The sequence below is a fragment of the Gobio gobio genome (assembly GCF_949357685.1).
Source record: "Gobio gobio genome assembly, chromosome: 25".
NCBI classification, from domain to species: domain Eukaryota; kingdom Metazoa; phylum Chordata; class Actinopteri; order Cypriniformes; family Gobionidae; genus Gobio; species Gobio gobio.
In genome coordinates this window covers 2581687-2599186 of record NC_137121.1, presented here as the reverse complement: position 1 = coordinate 2599186, position 17500 = coordinate 2581687, and the positions used below count along the sequence as shown (strand labels likewise).

The 17500-nt window shown below is 44.0% G+C and overlaps 1 protein-coding gene across 1 annotated transcript in view; it reads right to left on the bottom strand.

Moving 5' to 3' along the window:
• tmem117 (transmembrane protein 117) overlaps positions 1–17500 on the bottom strand; it is a 91338-nt gene that overhangs the window by 48870 nt on the left and 24968 nt on the right. Inside the window, exon 3 of the mRNA XM_079809233.1 lies at positions 10645–10777. Within this exon, the coding sequence (XP_079665359.1) occupies positions 10645–10777 (133 nt within the window). The remainder of the gene's footprint in view (positions 1–10644; positions 10778–17500) is intronic.

Genomic DNA, 17500 nt, shown 5'->3' with positions numbered 1-17500 from the left:
CTGTGTGTGAGAGGCGGCATCACACCTGCTCAATTACACACACACACACCATCACAACTCAACACGGGTCATTTACAGCTCATTTATTAGACCTGCAGTCCGTCATGTTAGTTAATGGAGAATTAAAACACAAATAGGTTGATTGATATACCTATATACACTGTATATATTCACCGTCACCGATCGGGCATAACATTATGACCATGAAAAAATACTATAGTATATTATAGTAAAATTACTCTTGTAAATACTATAGTGTTTTTGAACCATACTATAGTAAAGATACTACAGTAAATTGTAGTATATTATAGTATTTACTACAATTTGGGCGTTTTCACACCTGCCTTGTTTGGTCCGGATTTTCAGACTTTTCAGTTTGGTCCGAATCAAAATGACAGGTGTGAAACCTCCCCTGACCACGGGCCGGACCAAACAGACGAAATATGGTCCGATGAAAAGAGGTCGGTCTGGATCAAACTCAGCAAAGGTTTGGTTCGTTTCTAGTGTGAAAGCATTTTCTGTACGGTTCAGACTTTCAGAGCATTTACAGGAAGTTCCTGGTTATGTTTAAATATTATAATGTTATTTTTAAATTCAATCTAGGCTACATTGATTATGAAAAGTGAAAAGATGCGAAATATGTCAGAAGACAGAAGGGCAGAAATGATTTTGAACAAAATTTTGTATGATTTTGCGTAGAAAGCCTTTCTTTAATGTGAATTTTGTTTTGTATAAATTGTATCTTAATTTTAATCAACGTTTAATCAGATAATTGCCTGGATTTAATAAATAAGAAGCAATAATAGTCAATGATTAGTCAATAATCGCGGGAGCGATCACATGCTTTGCACATGAACTGGAGCGCGTCTCAAATAAACCCAAACTCAGCAGATATTCGTCTCACAAACATGAGAAATATGTGAATATAAAGCTTGAAATGTCCACTTTTAAACGTAATGAATAAAAAAATAGTCCAGCAATGCGACTGTTCAATAGTGGCAATGATATGTGTCTGTTCATTCTTTGTTGTCAAAGACGCACGTCTGTTTACAAACCAATCAGTGTCCAGATGCCGCCCACATAGATGAAGACGAGTGGACTCAAGTGTGTCATGTGCAGTTCTTTAGTGCGCTCGCATAATTGCAATGTGAAACCAAACCAAAACTAACCAAATGTATCAAAACATGAACTTCGGTTCGGACCTTGGTGTGACTTTCAGGTGTGAAAACGCTCTTTGTTAATTTACTGTAGTATCTTTACTATAGTACGGTTCAAAAACACTATAGTATTTACTAGAGTAATTTTACTATAATATACTATAGTATTTTTTCATGTGAGCAGGTGAAGTGAATAACACTGATGATCTCGGTTAGTGGGTGGGATATATTAGGCAGCAAGTGAACATTTTGTCCTCAGAGTTGATGTGTTAGAAGCAGGAAAAATGGGCAAGCGTAAGGATTTGAGCGAGTTTGACAAGGGCCAGATTGTGACGGGTCAGAGCATCTCCAAAACTGTAGCTCTTGTGGGGTGTTCCCGGTCTGCAGTGGTCAGTCTCTATCAAAAGTGCTCAAGGAAGGACCAGTGGAGAACCGGCCACAGGGTCATGAAGGACCAGTGGAGAACCGGCCACAGGGTCATGAAGGACCAGTGGAGAACCGGCCACAGGGTCATGAAGGACCAGTGGAGAACCGGCCACAGGGTCATGAAGGACCAGTGGAGAACCGGCCACAGGGTCATGAAGGACCAGTGGAGAACCGGTTACAGGGTCATGAAGGACCAGTGGAGATCCGGCCACAGGCTCATGAAGGACCAGTGGAGAACCGGCCACAGGGTCATGGAGGACCAGTGGAGAACCGGCCACAGGGTCATGAAGGACCAGTGGAGAACCGGCCACAGGCTCATGAAGGACCAGTGGAGATCCGGCCACAGGGTCATGAAGGACCAGTGGAGAACCAGCCACAGGGTCATGAAGGACCAGTGGAGAACCGGCCACAGGGTCATGAAGGACCAGTGGAGAACCAGCCACAGGGTCATGAAGGACCAGTGGAGATCCGGCCACAGGGTCATGAAGGACCAGTGGAGAACCGGCCACAGGGTCATGAAGGACCAGTGGAGAACCGGCCACAGGGTCATGAAGGACCAGTGGAGAACCGGCCACAGGGTCATGAAGGAACAGTGGAGAACCGGCCACAGGGTCATGAAGGACCAGAGGAGAACCGGCCACAGGGTCATGGAGGACCAGTGGAGAACCGGCCACAGGGTCATGGAGGACCAGTGGAGAACCGGCCACAGGGTCATGGAGGACCAGTGGAGAACCGGCCACAGGGTCATGAAGGAACAGTGGAGAACCGGCCACAGGGTCATGAAGGACCAGAGGAGAACCGGCCACAGGGTCATGGAGGACCAGTGGAGAACCGGCCACAGGGTCATGGAGGACCAGTGGAGAACCGGCCACAGGGTCATGAAGGACCAGTGGAGAACCGGGTCTCACACAGGTCCTCTCCTCACAGCTGTAAACAATCAATTCTCATGAGCCGGAAACACCAGACTGAAGCTCTGCCTGTCCAACAGCGCCACCTGTGTGTGAGAGGCGGCATCACAACTGCTCAATTACACACACACACCATCACAACTCAACACGGGTCATTTACAGCTCATTTATTAGACCTGCAGTCCGTCATGTTAGTTAATGGAGAATTAAAACACAAATACCGGTAGGTTGATTGATATACCTATATACACTGTATATATTCACCGTCACCGATCGGGCATAACATTATGACCATGAAAAAATACTATAGTATATTATAGTAAAATTACTCTTGTAAATACTATAGTGTTTTTGAACCATACTATAGTATTTACAGGGTCATGGAGGACACCCCACAGAGGAGAACCGGCCACAGGGTCATGGAGGACCAGTGGAGAACCGGCCACAGGGTCATGGAGGACCAGTGGAGAACCGGCCACAGGGTCATGGAGGACCAGTGGAGAACCGGCCACAGGGTCATGGAGGACCAGTGGAGAACCGGCCACAGGGTCATGAAGGACCAGTGGAGAACCGGCCACAGGGTCATGGAGGACCAGTGGAGAACCGGCCACAGGGTCATGGAGGACCAGTGGAGAACCGGCCACAGGGTCATGGAGGACCAGTGGAGAACCGGCCACAGGGTCATGGAGGACCAGTGGAGAACCGGCCACAGGGTCATGAAGGACCAGTGGAGAACCGGCCACAGGGTCATGAAGGACCAGTGGAGAACCGGCCACAGGGTCATGAAGGACCAGTGGAGAACCGGCCACAGGGTCATGGAGGACCAGTGGAGAACCGGCCACAGGGTCATGAAGGAACAGTGGAGAACCGGCCACAGGGTCATGAAGGACCAGTGGAGAACCGGCCACAGGGTCATGAAGGAACAGTGGAGAACCGGCCACAGGGTCATGAAGGACCAGTGGAGAACCGGCCACAGGGTCATGGAGGACCAGTGGAGAACCGGCCACAGGGTTATGGAGGACCAGTGGAGAACCGGCCACAGGGTCATGGAGGACCAGTGGAGAACCGGCCACAGGGTCATGAAGGACCAGTGGAGAACCGGCCACAGGGTCATGGAGGACCAGTGGAGAACCGGCCACAGGGTCATGGAGGACCAGTGGAGAACCGGCCACAGGGTCATGGAGGACCAGTGGAGAACCGGCCACAGGGTCATGGAGGACCAGTGGAGAACCGGCTACAGGGTCATGAAGGACCAGTGGAGAACCGGCCACAGGGTCATGGAGGACCAGTGGAGAACCAGCCACAGGGTTATGGAGGACCAGTGGAGAACCGGCCACAGGGTTATGGAGGACCAGTGGAGAACCAGCCACAGGGTCATGGAGGACCAGTGGAGAACCGGCCACAGGGTCATGGAGGACCAGTGGAGAACCGGCCACAGGGTCATGGAGGACCAGTGGAGAACCGGCCACAGGGTTATGGAGGACCAGTGGAGAACCGGCCACAGGGTTATGGAGGACCAGTGGAGAACCAGCCACAGGGTCATGGAGGACCAGTGGAGAACCGGCCACAGGGTCATGGAGGACCAGTGGAGAACCGGCCACAGGGTCATGAAGGACCAGTGGAGAACCGGCCACAGGGTCATGAAGGAACAGAGGAGAACCGGCCACAGGGTCATGAAGGACCAGTGGAGAACCAGCCACAGGGTCATGGAGGACCAGTGGAGAACCGGCCACAGGGTCATGAAGGAACAGAGGAGAACCGGCCACAGGGCCATGAAGGAACAGAGGAGAACCGGCCACAGGGTCATGGAGGACCAGTGGAGAACCAGCCACAGGGTCATGGAGGACCAGTGGAGAACCGGCCACAGGGTCATGAAGGAACAGAGGAGAACCGGCCACAGGGTCATGAAGGACCAGTGGAGAACCGGCCACAGGGTCATGGAGGACCAGTGGAGAACCGGCCACAGGGTCATGGAGGACCAGTGGAGAACCGGTTACAGGGTCATGAAGGACCAGTGGAGAACCGGCCACAGGGTCATGGAGGACCAGTGGAGAACCGGCCACAGGGTCATGAAGGAACAGTGGAGAACCGGCCACAGGGTCATGAAGGACCAGTGGAGAACCGGCCACAGGGTCATGGAGGACCAGTGGAGAACCGGCCACAGGGTTATGGAGGACCAGTGGAGAACCGGCCACAGGGTCATGGAGGACCAGTGGAGAACCGGCCACAGGGTCATGAAGGACCAGTGGAGAACCGGCCACAGGGTCATGGAGGACCAGTGGAGAACCGGCCACAGGGTCATGGAGGACCAGTGGAGAACCGGCCACAGGGTCATGGAGGACCAGTGGAGAACCGGCCACAGGGTCATGGAGGACCAGTGGAGAACCGGCTACAGGGTCATGAAGGACCAGTGGAGAACCGGCCACAGGGTCATGGAGGACCAGTGGAGAACCAGCCACAGGGTTATGGAGGACCAGTGGAGAACCGGCCACAGGGTTATGGAGGACCAGTGGAGAACCAGCCACAGGGTCATGGAGGACCAGTGGAGAACCGGCCACAGGGTCATGGAGGACCAGTGGAGAACCGGCCACAGGGTCATGGAGGACCAGTGGAGAACCGGCCACAGGGTTATGGAGGACCAGTGGAGAACCGGCCACAGGGTTATGGAGGACCAGTGGAGAACCAGCCACAGGGTCATGGAGGACCAGTGGAGAACCGGCCACAGGGTCATGGAGGACCAGTGGAGAACCGGCCACAGGGTCATGAAGGACCAGTGGAGAACCGGCCACAGGGTCATGAAGGAACAGAGGAGAACCGGCCACAGGGTCATGAAGGACCAGTGGAGAACCAGCCACAGGGTCATGGAGGACCAGTGGAGAACCGGCCACAGGGTCATGAAGGAACAGAGGAGAACCGGCCACAGGGCCATGAAGGAACAGAGGAGAACCGGCCACAGGGTCATGGAGGACCAGTGGAGAACCAGCCACAGGGTCATGGAGGACCAGTGGAGAACCGGCCACAGGGTCATGAAGGAACAGAGGAGAACCGGCCACAGGGTCATGAAGGACCAGTGGAGAACCGGCCACAGGGTCATGGAGGACCAGTGGAGAACCGGCCACAGGGTCATGGAGGACCAGTGGAGAACCGGCCACAGGGTCATGGAGGACCAGTGGAGAACCGGCCACAGGGTCATGAAGGAACAGAGGAGAACCGGCCACAGGGTCATGAAGGACCAGTGGAGAACCAGCCACAGGGTCATGGAGGACCAGTGGAGAACCGGCCACAGGGTCATGAAGGAACAGAGGAGAACCGGCCACAGGGTCATGAAGGACCAGTGGAGAACCGGCCACAGGGTCATGGAGGACCAGTGGAGAACCGGCCACAGGGTCATGGAGGACCAGTGGAGAACCGGCCACAGGGTCATGAAGGACCAGTGGAGAACCGGCCACAGGGTCATGGAGGACCAGTGGAGAACCGGCCACAGGGTCATGAAGGACCAGTGGAGAACCAGCCACAGGGTCATGGAGGACCAGTGGAGAACCGGCCACAGGGTCATGAAGGACCAGTGGAGAACCGGCCACAGGGTCATGAAGGAACAGAGGAGAACCGGCCACAGGGTCATGAAGGACCAGTGGAGAACCAGCCACAGGGTCATGGAGGACCAGTGGAGAACCGGCCACAGGGTCATGAAGGAACAGAGGAGAACCGGCCACAGGGCCATGAAGGAACAGAGGAGAACCGGCCACAGGGTCATGGAGGACCAGTGGAGAACCAGCCACAGGGTCATGGAGGACCAGTGGAGAACCGGCCACAGGGTCATGAAGGAACAGAGGAGAACCGGCCACAGGGTCATGAAGGACCAGTGGAGAACCGGCCACAGGGTCATGGAGGACCAGTGGAGAACCGGCCACAGGGTCATGGAGGACCAGTGGAGAACCGGCCACAGGGTCATGGAGGACCAGTGGAGAACCGGCCACAGGGTCATGAAGGAACAGAGGAGAACCGGCCACAGGGTCATGAAGGACCAGTGGAGAACCAGCCACAGGGTCATGGAGGACCAGTGGAGAACCGGCCACAGGGTCATGAAGGAACAGAGGAGAACCGGCCACAGGGTCATGAAGGACCAGTGGAGAACCGGCCACAGGGTCATGGAGGACCAGTGGAGAACCGGCCACAGGGTCATGGAGGACCAGTGGAGAACCGGCCACAGGGTCATGAAGGACCAGTGGAGAACCGGCCACAGGGTCATGGAGGACCAGTGGAGAACCGGCCACAGGGTCATGAAGGACCAGTGGAGAACCGGCCACAGGGTCATGAAGGACCAGTGGAGAACCGGCCACAGGGTCATGGAGGACCAGTGGAGAACCGGCCACAGGGCCATGGGCGGCCGAGGCTCATTGATGCCCGTGTGGGCCGATCAAACACACAAGCGATAATGTGCTGCCACAAAGCACAAATGCTTCAGGAATGGTTTGAGGAGCACGAGTTTGAATCCAAATTCTCCAGATCTCAATCCAATCGAGCATCTGTGGGATGAACAAACAAGTCCGATCCATGGAGGCCCCGCCTCACAACTTACAGGACTTAAAGGATCTGCTGCTGACATCTTGGTGCCATATATCACTTCATCTTGTTCAGATATTTTGAGTCTTTGGAATGAGATCTTTTATGATCTGGTTATTGCTACAAGTTGCTCTGAGACTTTTAAACTCGATTCAAAGGCCCAACTGCGCTCTTCACATCTTTGTTCATCAAAGTGTTTGACGATTGAATAAAACAACAAAGGTTTCTGGCACTCGTAAAGGTATCAGATGCTGTCAAACAGGTCTCTGATCAGTCAAACCTCCGCAGAAACAATCGGCTGGCCGCGTTTAACCTTGAGGAGATGCATGGCGGCCGATCGCTCAACCTTCAATCTCACAGAAAAATGGGGCGGCCGATCTCCAAACCGTCGGCTGTAATGTGAAAGCATCGGCTGCGTGCAGAGCTGAACATTAGATGGCGAATCAAGCCGTAAGTGAGGCATCTATCTTGTGGCGTGAAATTGAAGCGGCGGCGTGTTCTCAAACGGCCCACGGTTGACTGTACACACACACACACACACACACACACATGTGCTGATCTTCTGTTCCTGCTGATAATGTAAAGCAGACTGTAGATGCTGATTCCCGGGTCAGTGCTTAAACGCAGCTCAAAGCTTAATGGACTCACGCACGGCTGCTCGATTCAATTCCTCAGGGGATGAAGAACAGGTTCGGGAATAGAGAACCATTCTTATTCAGATTCGCGCCGCAACGACGGAAATGATGTTTTAATTTGGACTCGGTAAGTACTTTCTGTACGCAACAACAAACACACAGAACACACAGAGGTCTGATTCAGAAATGATTCTTTTAGCTGCTGCTTTTTAAGGTTTTTTAAAAACACTCACAAAATCTTGAACTCTTGAGCCTGATTTAATAATGATTATATATATATATTCAGGCCCGTAGCTAGCCTAGTGAAAGGGCGGGTTCTTTTTTCCAAAAAGTGGACATCCTTTTTCACATCATATTTACTACAATGTTGTCAAATTACTAACCAAGATCATGTACCACCTTTTTCAGTCCAAATACACACTGCGTTGAGGATATTTTTATTTATTTATTCCCTTTATTTTACCAGGTGAAGTCCCATTGAGATATTCAAATGTGAGTATATATCATTTCACTTCATTCAATTCCTCCGTCCTCGCGTCTTTTCCTTGCATCCTGAATGGGTGGAGCTAAGACGCGAGGAAAGGAAACGAGGATGCACAAATAAGAATTGAGAAGCACCCTAGGTAAGACAAGATCATCTACTGCACACTAACATGGTTTTTAAAGCTATTTATTATATTTTTTTAGCCTTTAAACATCTAAAAATGCACATATGTAGATCAGAGAAATCAACATTTTCTTGGGGGACCATGCCCCCCCAAACTCAAATTGGGACCTCGCTGGTTTTTAAACTCTTTAAGGCAGTTGTATACTCAAAAGTTGTTGCGGTTTCTGGAAACTTGTTTGCTTTGACCTCATATCTGGAGTTAATGCATTTAATGTGTTGCAGCTTAGAATATTTATATATAGGCCTACTTAATATTAAAATGTAATATTCAGACAGTATACACTCACTGTATCTCTGTGCTTTAACGATTTAAAAAAAAATATATATATATATATATTTCTGTGGTCGAAAATATTGTGGCACCAAGATCAGCTCCTATGAGGGCCCTTGGGTTCATTTTTATACTTCCCATTTTTATGTTTGAATGTACATTGTGAAGAACAATTGTGCCGCATATTATTTTAACATAGTATCATCATCATATCAGTGTAGATGTAGATGGACCAAAATAAAACCATTTAAATATCAAGTAAATACGTTTTGTGATACTCTTGTCCCACAATGTAGTGCTATATCACGATACTCAAAATGTTGCCCCACGGCGAGTCATTTTTCCCTGTTTCAAAACAAAATTTGAGGATTCCCCCACCTGCCAAATCCCACTTTAACCACTGTATATATATATATATTAGGGCTGTCAAAAGATTAATCGCGATTAATCGCATCCAAAATAAAAGTTTGTGTTTACATAATATATGTGTGTGTACTCTGTTAATTATTATTTATATATAAATACACACACAAGCATGTATATATTTAAGAAAAAAATATTATTTTTTATATATAAAACATTTATTTTTATATATATTTTAGATTATATAAATGTATATACAGTATATACATGCAAATATTTCTTAAATATATACATGAATGTGTGTGTATTTATATATAAATAATAATTAACAGAGTCAAATTATGTAAAAATGCATCGTAAAAGTAAAGTAAAATGTAAAAATTATAATTAAAATAAAATAAAATTATATTTAAATTGAATTAAAATTATAGCGAAAAAAACCCCAATAAATAAATTAAAAAACAAATAGATTTATATACTTGTATACAAAGCCAATTTTTACTCACATTTGGTATTTATTTTATTTGTAAACTGTAGTTAAACCTTCAATAATTCCACGGTTATTATGCAGCCTAGAACAAATCAATCTCACGAACCGATTCATTTAATTGAATCGCTCAAAAAGAATCACGAATAGAAAGATTTGAACACCTCAGTTTGCTGTTCTGGATGGTTCACGAGATGTGTGTGTTAGGGATGGGCGTATCGATATGAAGTATCGATATATCGATACTGATGTGAGCATCGAAAAGTATCGATACTCAAATAAAAATATCGATACTAAGGTTTTTTTTTTTTTTTTTGAAGATTATTTATTGCATACAATAGGAATAACCTATGTTACCGAATAGTTGTGTAGTATAGGACTATTTTCCTGCTCATCTGAACCATGATCTGAAATTGATGATTTGTAGATTTACATGGTTACCACTACAAGTAAACTTATTTTAACCATGTGCAAACAAAAATATGATCTAATAAGTTGCAATTAAGGCATATTGAATGTTAAAATACCTTTCAAATAGAATGTGAAGTGGGTATCTTTACCCATTTTACTCTTAGTAATTTTAATAATTTAATAAATGTAATAATATAAAAGTTCAATTTAGAAGTATCGTATCGGTATCAATATTGGCGATACTGGCCTTGAAAGTATCGGTATCGTATCGAAAACAAAATAAGTGGTATCGCCCATCCCTAGTGTGTGTTTGTGTATTAACAATAAATAAGTAAAACAACTAATAGATTTACATACTTGCCAAAGCCATTTTTTAACTCCCTTTTGGTGCTTTTTATATATAAATGAAAGTAAATCTTTCAAAAACACTTACAAATCAGTCATGAACCCTCCGCTCATTATGCATCCTGATTTACAAACAAATTAATCTGCCGGTTCGTTTAATGGAACTGCTCAAAACCATGAATCAGAATCAAACACACTCATGTGGACTCATGGAGTGATACACAAGTCATTACTCTAACGACAGTGCTATTAGTTACGACCAATTATTGGGTGCGCCCTAAAAAGCATAAAAGAATCATTAATGGAATTAAAGTGGCAGAAATCGTTAAATTCCTGCCGACTGCCATCCCTAATGAGAAAAGCTGGGATAAGGGAATAAAGGAACGACTCTTGTAAAGAGATCTCTCTTACCCCATCCGTCCGCTCATGAGCAGAATGAGGTTATAGATGTGAGAGAAGATGAAGAGCGAGAGAATGGTGGTGAAAAACATGGTCATCCAAGAGCCGTGGTCCTCGCGGAACATCTTCAGACGCAGGACACGACCTGAGACACAAAAGAGAAGAGCTACATGGGACATTTGTAAGCATGCTTGACTTCAACAATGCCAGTCTCTCACACACACACACACACACACACACACACACACACACACACACACACACACACACACACGTTGGGTTTTCATGTTTTATGGGGACTTTCCATAGGCGTAATGGTTTTTATACCGTACATACCGTATATTCTATCCCCCTACACTGCCCCTAAACCTAGCCCTCACAGGAGACACACACACACACACAAACACACACACACACACACACACACTGCCCCTAAACCTACCCATCACAGGAGACATTCTGAATTTTTACATTTTCAAAAAACATCACTTAGTCTGATTTATAAGATGTTTTCCTCATGGGGACCTAAAAATGTCCCCACAAGGACGAGGATTTCAGATATTTCCATCTTTTTGGGGACATTTTGTCCCCATAATGTAGGGATTACCAGTCCACACACACACACACACACACACACACACACACACACACACACACACACACACACACACACACACACACACACACACACACACACACACACACACACACACACACACACACACACACACACACACACACACACACACACACACACACATCATACATGAAGTGATGCAAGACGAGGACATTGTTACACTGCAAAAAATGCTTTTCTTACTTACTATTTTTGTCTTGTTTTCAGTCCAAATATCTAAAAAATCTTACATTAAGAAGCATTTACTAGACAAGCAAAAGTTTTTGTCTTGTTTTTGGGGAAAATAACTCAAACTTAAGGGAGGTTTTGCTTAAAATAAGCAAAATAATCTACCAATGGGGTAAACAAAATAATCTTGTTTTCTGTTTGAGTTAAGATTATTTTGTTTACCCCATTGGTAGATTATTTTGCTTATTTTAAGCAAAACCTCCCTTAAGTTTGAGTTATTTTCCCCAAAAACAAGACAAAAACTTTTGCTTGTCTAGTAAATGCTTCTTAATGTAAGATTTTTTTAGATATTTGGACTGAAAACAAGACAAAAATACTAAGTAAGAAAAGCATTTTTTGCAGTCATAAGCCATGAACAAAAATGTGTTTAATAATTTTCACGTTAGTTAATGATAGGCAGTTTCTGATCACAACGGCTTGACCTTCACTGATGCAGACGCGATAATTACACCTGGAAACAGCTAATCATCTCTTCAACCTGTAATTTGTGCTGATTAAACCGCCTGTCCCCGCGCCGGGCTCCAGGTTCTGCCTCGCAGCCCGAATGCACCCGATAGAAAGGGCTGTGATTTCAAACTGCAATTGATTCTCAGAATCCCGAGTTTCGGCTTCATGAAGAGGCCGACCTCATTACAGTGGCGCTATTCATGACCCGCACGGAAATTTCCATTATTTTTTTTCACCTGAAGGATCAAATGACAGTACGGAACATCTTTCTTTGTCTCTGGCACGCTCTCGCTCTCTCTCAAAGCGTGAGATTGATTCCGATGTCCGTGAATCCGCTCTGAATGCTTAATCTTGCCCTTCAGCGTCTCCTCTGAACTGTCGCGGAGTTGATTCCAGTCCTGTGAGTGCAGGGGAAGGTTTCCACGAGTGTCTGTTTAAAGCGATTAAAGAAGACTGAAGTTAAAGGCGGTGTCCGTAGCGCTTACACGGACTGATCAATCCACACACGTCGAGCATTTCAACTACACTTTGTTCACGAAACCTGGTCTTATTGTCTACTCCCTACATGGAGGGCATCCCGACTGACATTTACCCTCCAGTGAGTGATTGGAAGGCAGCAACTCGGTGTGTTGTACAAATAGTTTTTCTCTGTATACACAGATAGAGAAGATTTGTGTGTGTGCATTGCAAACATTCTTGTTGAAGTCTTGTGCTTGAACTGACAAATTTAACAAAACTTATGCCTGACTTGATGAGTGCACTAGCAGACAAAGTCGGTTACGTCTTAAGTGGACGTAAACAGTCGAGAAAGACAACGCATGTGTATCAGTATAATATGAGGGACAGATATAACTTTACAACGATAGATATAACTTTACAACGACAGATAGAACTTTACAACGACAGATGGAACTTTACAACAGCAGATAGAACTTTACAACGGCAGATAAAACTTTGCAACGACAGATGGAACTTTACAACGGCAGATATAACTTTACAACGACAGATAGAACTTTACAACGACAGATGGAACTTTACAACGACAGATAGAACTTTACAACGACAGATAGAACTTTACAACGACAGATGGAACTTTACAACGACAGATAGAACTTTACAACGACAGATGGAACTTTACAACGGCAGATGGAACTTTACAACGATAGATAGAACTTTACAACGACAGATAGAACTTAACAACGACAGATGGAACTTTACAACGACAGATGGAACTTTACAACGACAGATGGAACTTTACAACGACAGATGGAACTTTACAACGATAGATATAACTTTACAACGACAGATAGAACTTTACAACGACAGATGGAACTTTACAACGATAGATAGAACTTTACAACGACAGATGTAACTTTACATCGACAGATGGAACTTTACAACGATAGATAGAACTTTACAACGACAGATAGAACTTTACAACGGCAGATAGAACTTTACAATGACAGATAGAACTTTACAACGACAGATAGAACTTTACAATGACAGCTGGAACTTTACAACGGCAGATGAAACTTTACAACGGCAGATGGAACATTAGAACGACAGATAGAACTTTACAACGACAGATAGAACTTTACAACGGCAGATGGAACTTTAAAACGGCAGATGGAACTTTAAAACGACAGATGGAACTTTACAACGACAGATAGAACTTTACAACGACAGATATAACTTTACAACGACAGATGGAACTTTACAACGACAGATGGAACTTTACAACGACAGATGGAACTTTACAACGACAGATAGAACTTTACAACGACAGATGGAACTTTACAACGACAGATATAACTTTACAACGACAGATATAACTTTACAACGACTGATAGAACTTTACAACGGCAGATATAACTTTACAACGGCAGATAAAACTTTACAACGGCAGATAAAACTTTGCAACGACAGATGGAACTTTACAACGGCAGATATAACTTTACAACGACAGATATAACTTTACAACGATAGATATAACTTTACAACGACAGATAGAACTTTACAACGACAGATGGAACTTTACAACAGCAGATAGAACTTTACAACGGCAGATAAAACTTTGCAACGACAGATGGAACTTTACAATGGCAGATATAACTTTACAACGACAGATAGAACTTTACAACGACAGATGGAACTTTACAACGACAGAGAGAACTTTACAACGACAGATAGAACTTTACAACGACAGATGGAACTTTACAACGGCAGATATAACTTTACAACGGCAGATAAAACTTTACAACGACAGATGGAACTTTACAACGACAGATAGAACTTTACAACGACAGATGGAACTTTACAACGGCAGATGGAACTTTACAACGATAGATAGAACTTTACAACGACAGATAGAACTTAACAACGACAGATGGAACTTTACAACGACAGATGGAACTTTACAACGACAGATGGAACTTTACAACGATAGATATAACTTTACAACGACAGATAGAACTTTACAACGACAGATGGAACTTTACAACGATAGATAGAACTTTACAACGACAGATGTAACTTTACAACGACAGATAGAACTTTACAATGACAGCTGGAACTTTACAACGGCAGATGAAACTTTACAACGGCAGATGGAACATTAGAACGACAGATAGAACTTTACAACGACAGATAGAACTTTACAACGGCAGATGGAACTTTAAAACGACAGATGGAACTTTACAACGACAGATAGAACTTTACAACGACAGATATAACTTTACAACGACAGATGGAACTTTACAACGACAGATGGAACTTTACAACGACAGATAGAACTTTACAACGACAGATGGAACTTTACAACGACAGATATAACTTTACAACGACAGATATAACTTTACAACGACTGATAGAACTTTACAATGACCGATATAACTTTACAACGACCGATATAACTTTACAACGACAGATAGAACTTTACAACGACAGATGAAACTTTACAACGACAGATGGAACTTAACAATGACAGATAGAACTTTACAACGACAGATAAAACTTTACAATGACAGATAGAACTTTACAACGACAGATAGAACTTAACAATGACAGATGGAACATTAGAACGACAGATATAACTTTACAACGACAGATGGAACTTTACAATGACAGATAGAACTTAACAACTACAGATATAACTTTACAACGACAGATGGAACTTTACAACGACAGATAGAACTTTACAATGACCGATAGAACTTTACAACGACCGATATAACTTTACAACGACAGATAGAACTTTACAACGACAGATGAAACTTTACAACGACAGATGGAACTTAACAATGACAGATAGAACTTTACAACGACAGATAAAACTTTACAATGACAGATAGAACTTTACAACGACAGATAGAACTTAACAATGACAGATGGAACATTAGAACGACAGATATAACTTTACAACGACAGATGGAACTTTACAATGACAGATAGAACTTAACAACGACAGATATAACTTTACAACGACAGATGGAACTTTACAACGACAGATAGAACTTTACAACGACAGATAGAACTTTACAATGACAGATGGAACTTTACAACGACAGATAGAACTTTACAACGACAGATGGAACTTTACAACAACAGATAGAACTTTACAACGACAGATATAACTTTACAACGACAGATGGAACTTTACAACGACAGATGGAACTTTACAACGACAGATATAACTTTACAACGACAGATGGAACTTTACAACGACAGATGGAACTTTACAATGACAGATAGAACTTTACTACGGCAGATGGAACTTTACAACGATAGATAGAACTTTACAACGGCAGATGGAACTTTACAACGACAGATGGAACTTTACAACGACAGATTGAACATTAGAACAACAGATGGAACTTTACAACGACAGATAGAACTTTACAACGACAGATAGAACTTAACTTAACAACGACAGATAGAACTTAACAACGACAGATAGAACTTTACAACGACAGATAGAACTTAACAACGACAGATAGAACTTAACAACGACAGATAGAACTTTACAACGATAGATAGAACTTTACAACGACAGATAGAACTTAACAACGACAGATGGAACTTTACAACGACAGATAGAACTTAACTTAACAACGACAGATAAAACTTTACAATGACAGATAGAACTTTACAATGACAGATGGAACATTAGAATCTTAGAAAGTGAGATAGAACATTAGAACTAAAAAACTAAAAACTAAAATTAACATGTTTAATGTATACCATTGTGTTGTTTGTCAGGTAAAGTATCTAAAATATTCCTAAAATAGACACATTTACTTGAGAAGCACCACTAGATATTAAGTCTGATTATTTCTTGAATACAAGTGCAGTTTTGTTTTAGATTTAGATTTTTTTGTCATTTGTTTTAATACATATAATAAAAGTAAAAAACATAAACAAGTAAGACATCAATAAGAACTGTCCTAATATCTATTGCAACTTCACAAGTCCATTTATCTTGTTTTTTGAATACTCAGAACTGGAAAACATGTAAAAAAGATTTTTTTTGCGACAAATTTGATTCACACTTGATTGTAATAAAACATTTAATGACGCAAACGACACAATGCTCTAACACAAACACAAATAATAGATGTTCAGAATTAAAATAAGTATATTTAATATTTCAAAAAATTTTCTTGCACTGAGCTCAACTGACTCTCTGTGAAAGCATTGCAATCTTAACAAATCAATAAATGCCTTTTTGTTTTTATCTGTGGAAGTTACAGTGAGTTTCATAACACAGCGCAGCGGATGAGATGAAGGGCAGTTCTGCTCCTCCTGACAGCCGCCTGTAAACGCTCATGACCGTAATCTTCACATCTGTGTTCCCATCACCACACATCTCACCGCTTCAATCATTCAGAGATCCAGGAAAGATTCCGTTCCTTCGCAGTTATCAGGAAAACTCTTCTCAAAGTGAATTATTTACTTCGCAAAGCTTTCTTAAAGTTGCATCACGTCTCGGCCAGACAGAAAAATCTCATTTGGAGTCAATAAAGAAAAAATGGTTCTACTAAATCAAAATATCCAAGTCTGAAATTTCCCTCTCTCTCTCTCGCACACACACACACACACACACACACACACACACACACACACACACACACACACACACACACACACACACACACACACACACACACACACACACACACACACACACACACACACACACACACACTTCAAGCGAGAGCTTTAACACTTCACAGTTTGTTTTTCCAGCAGAAGTGTGTTTGTTTAACAGCTGACGGTTAATTTTTCAGCTTTTCCCCGGAAACTGACTCTCTCCTGTCAGCGCTGCGGCAGAAGCGATTCATCTCTCCATTAGACCCGCGCTCGGGGCCACAGACCGGCTCACACACACACACACACACACACACACACACACACACACACACACACACACACACACACACACACACACACACACACACACACACCGACCTGACCACACCGGCCTGAATCAGCTGTAATATCTCACACAGATTGTGGCGCTGAGAGGACCGTCCTGCTCATTAGACCTGAACATTTCCA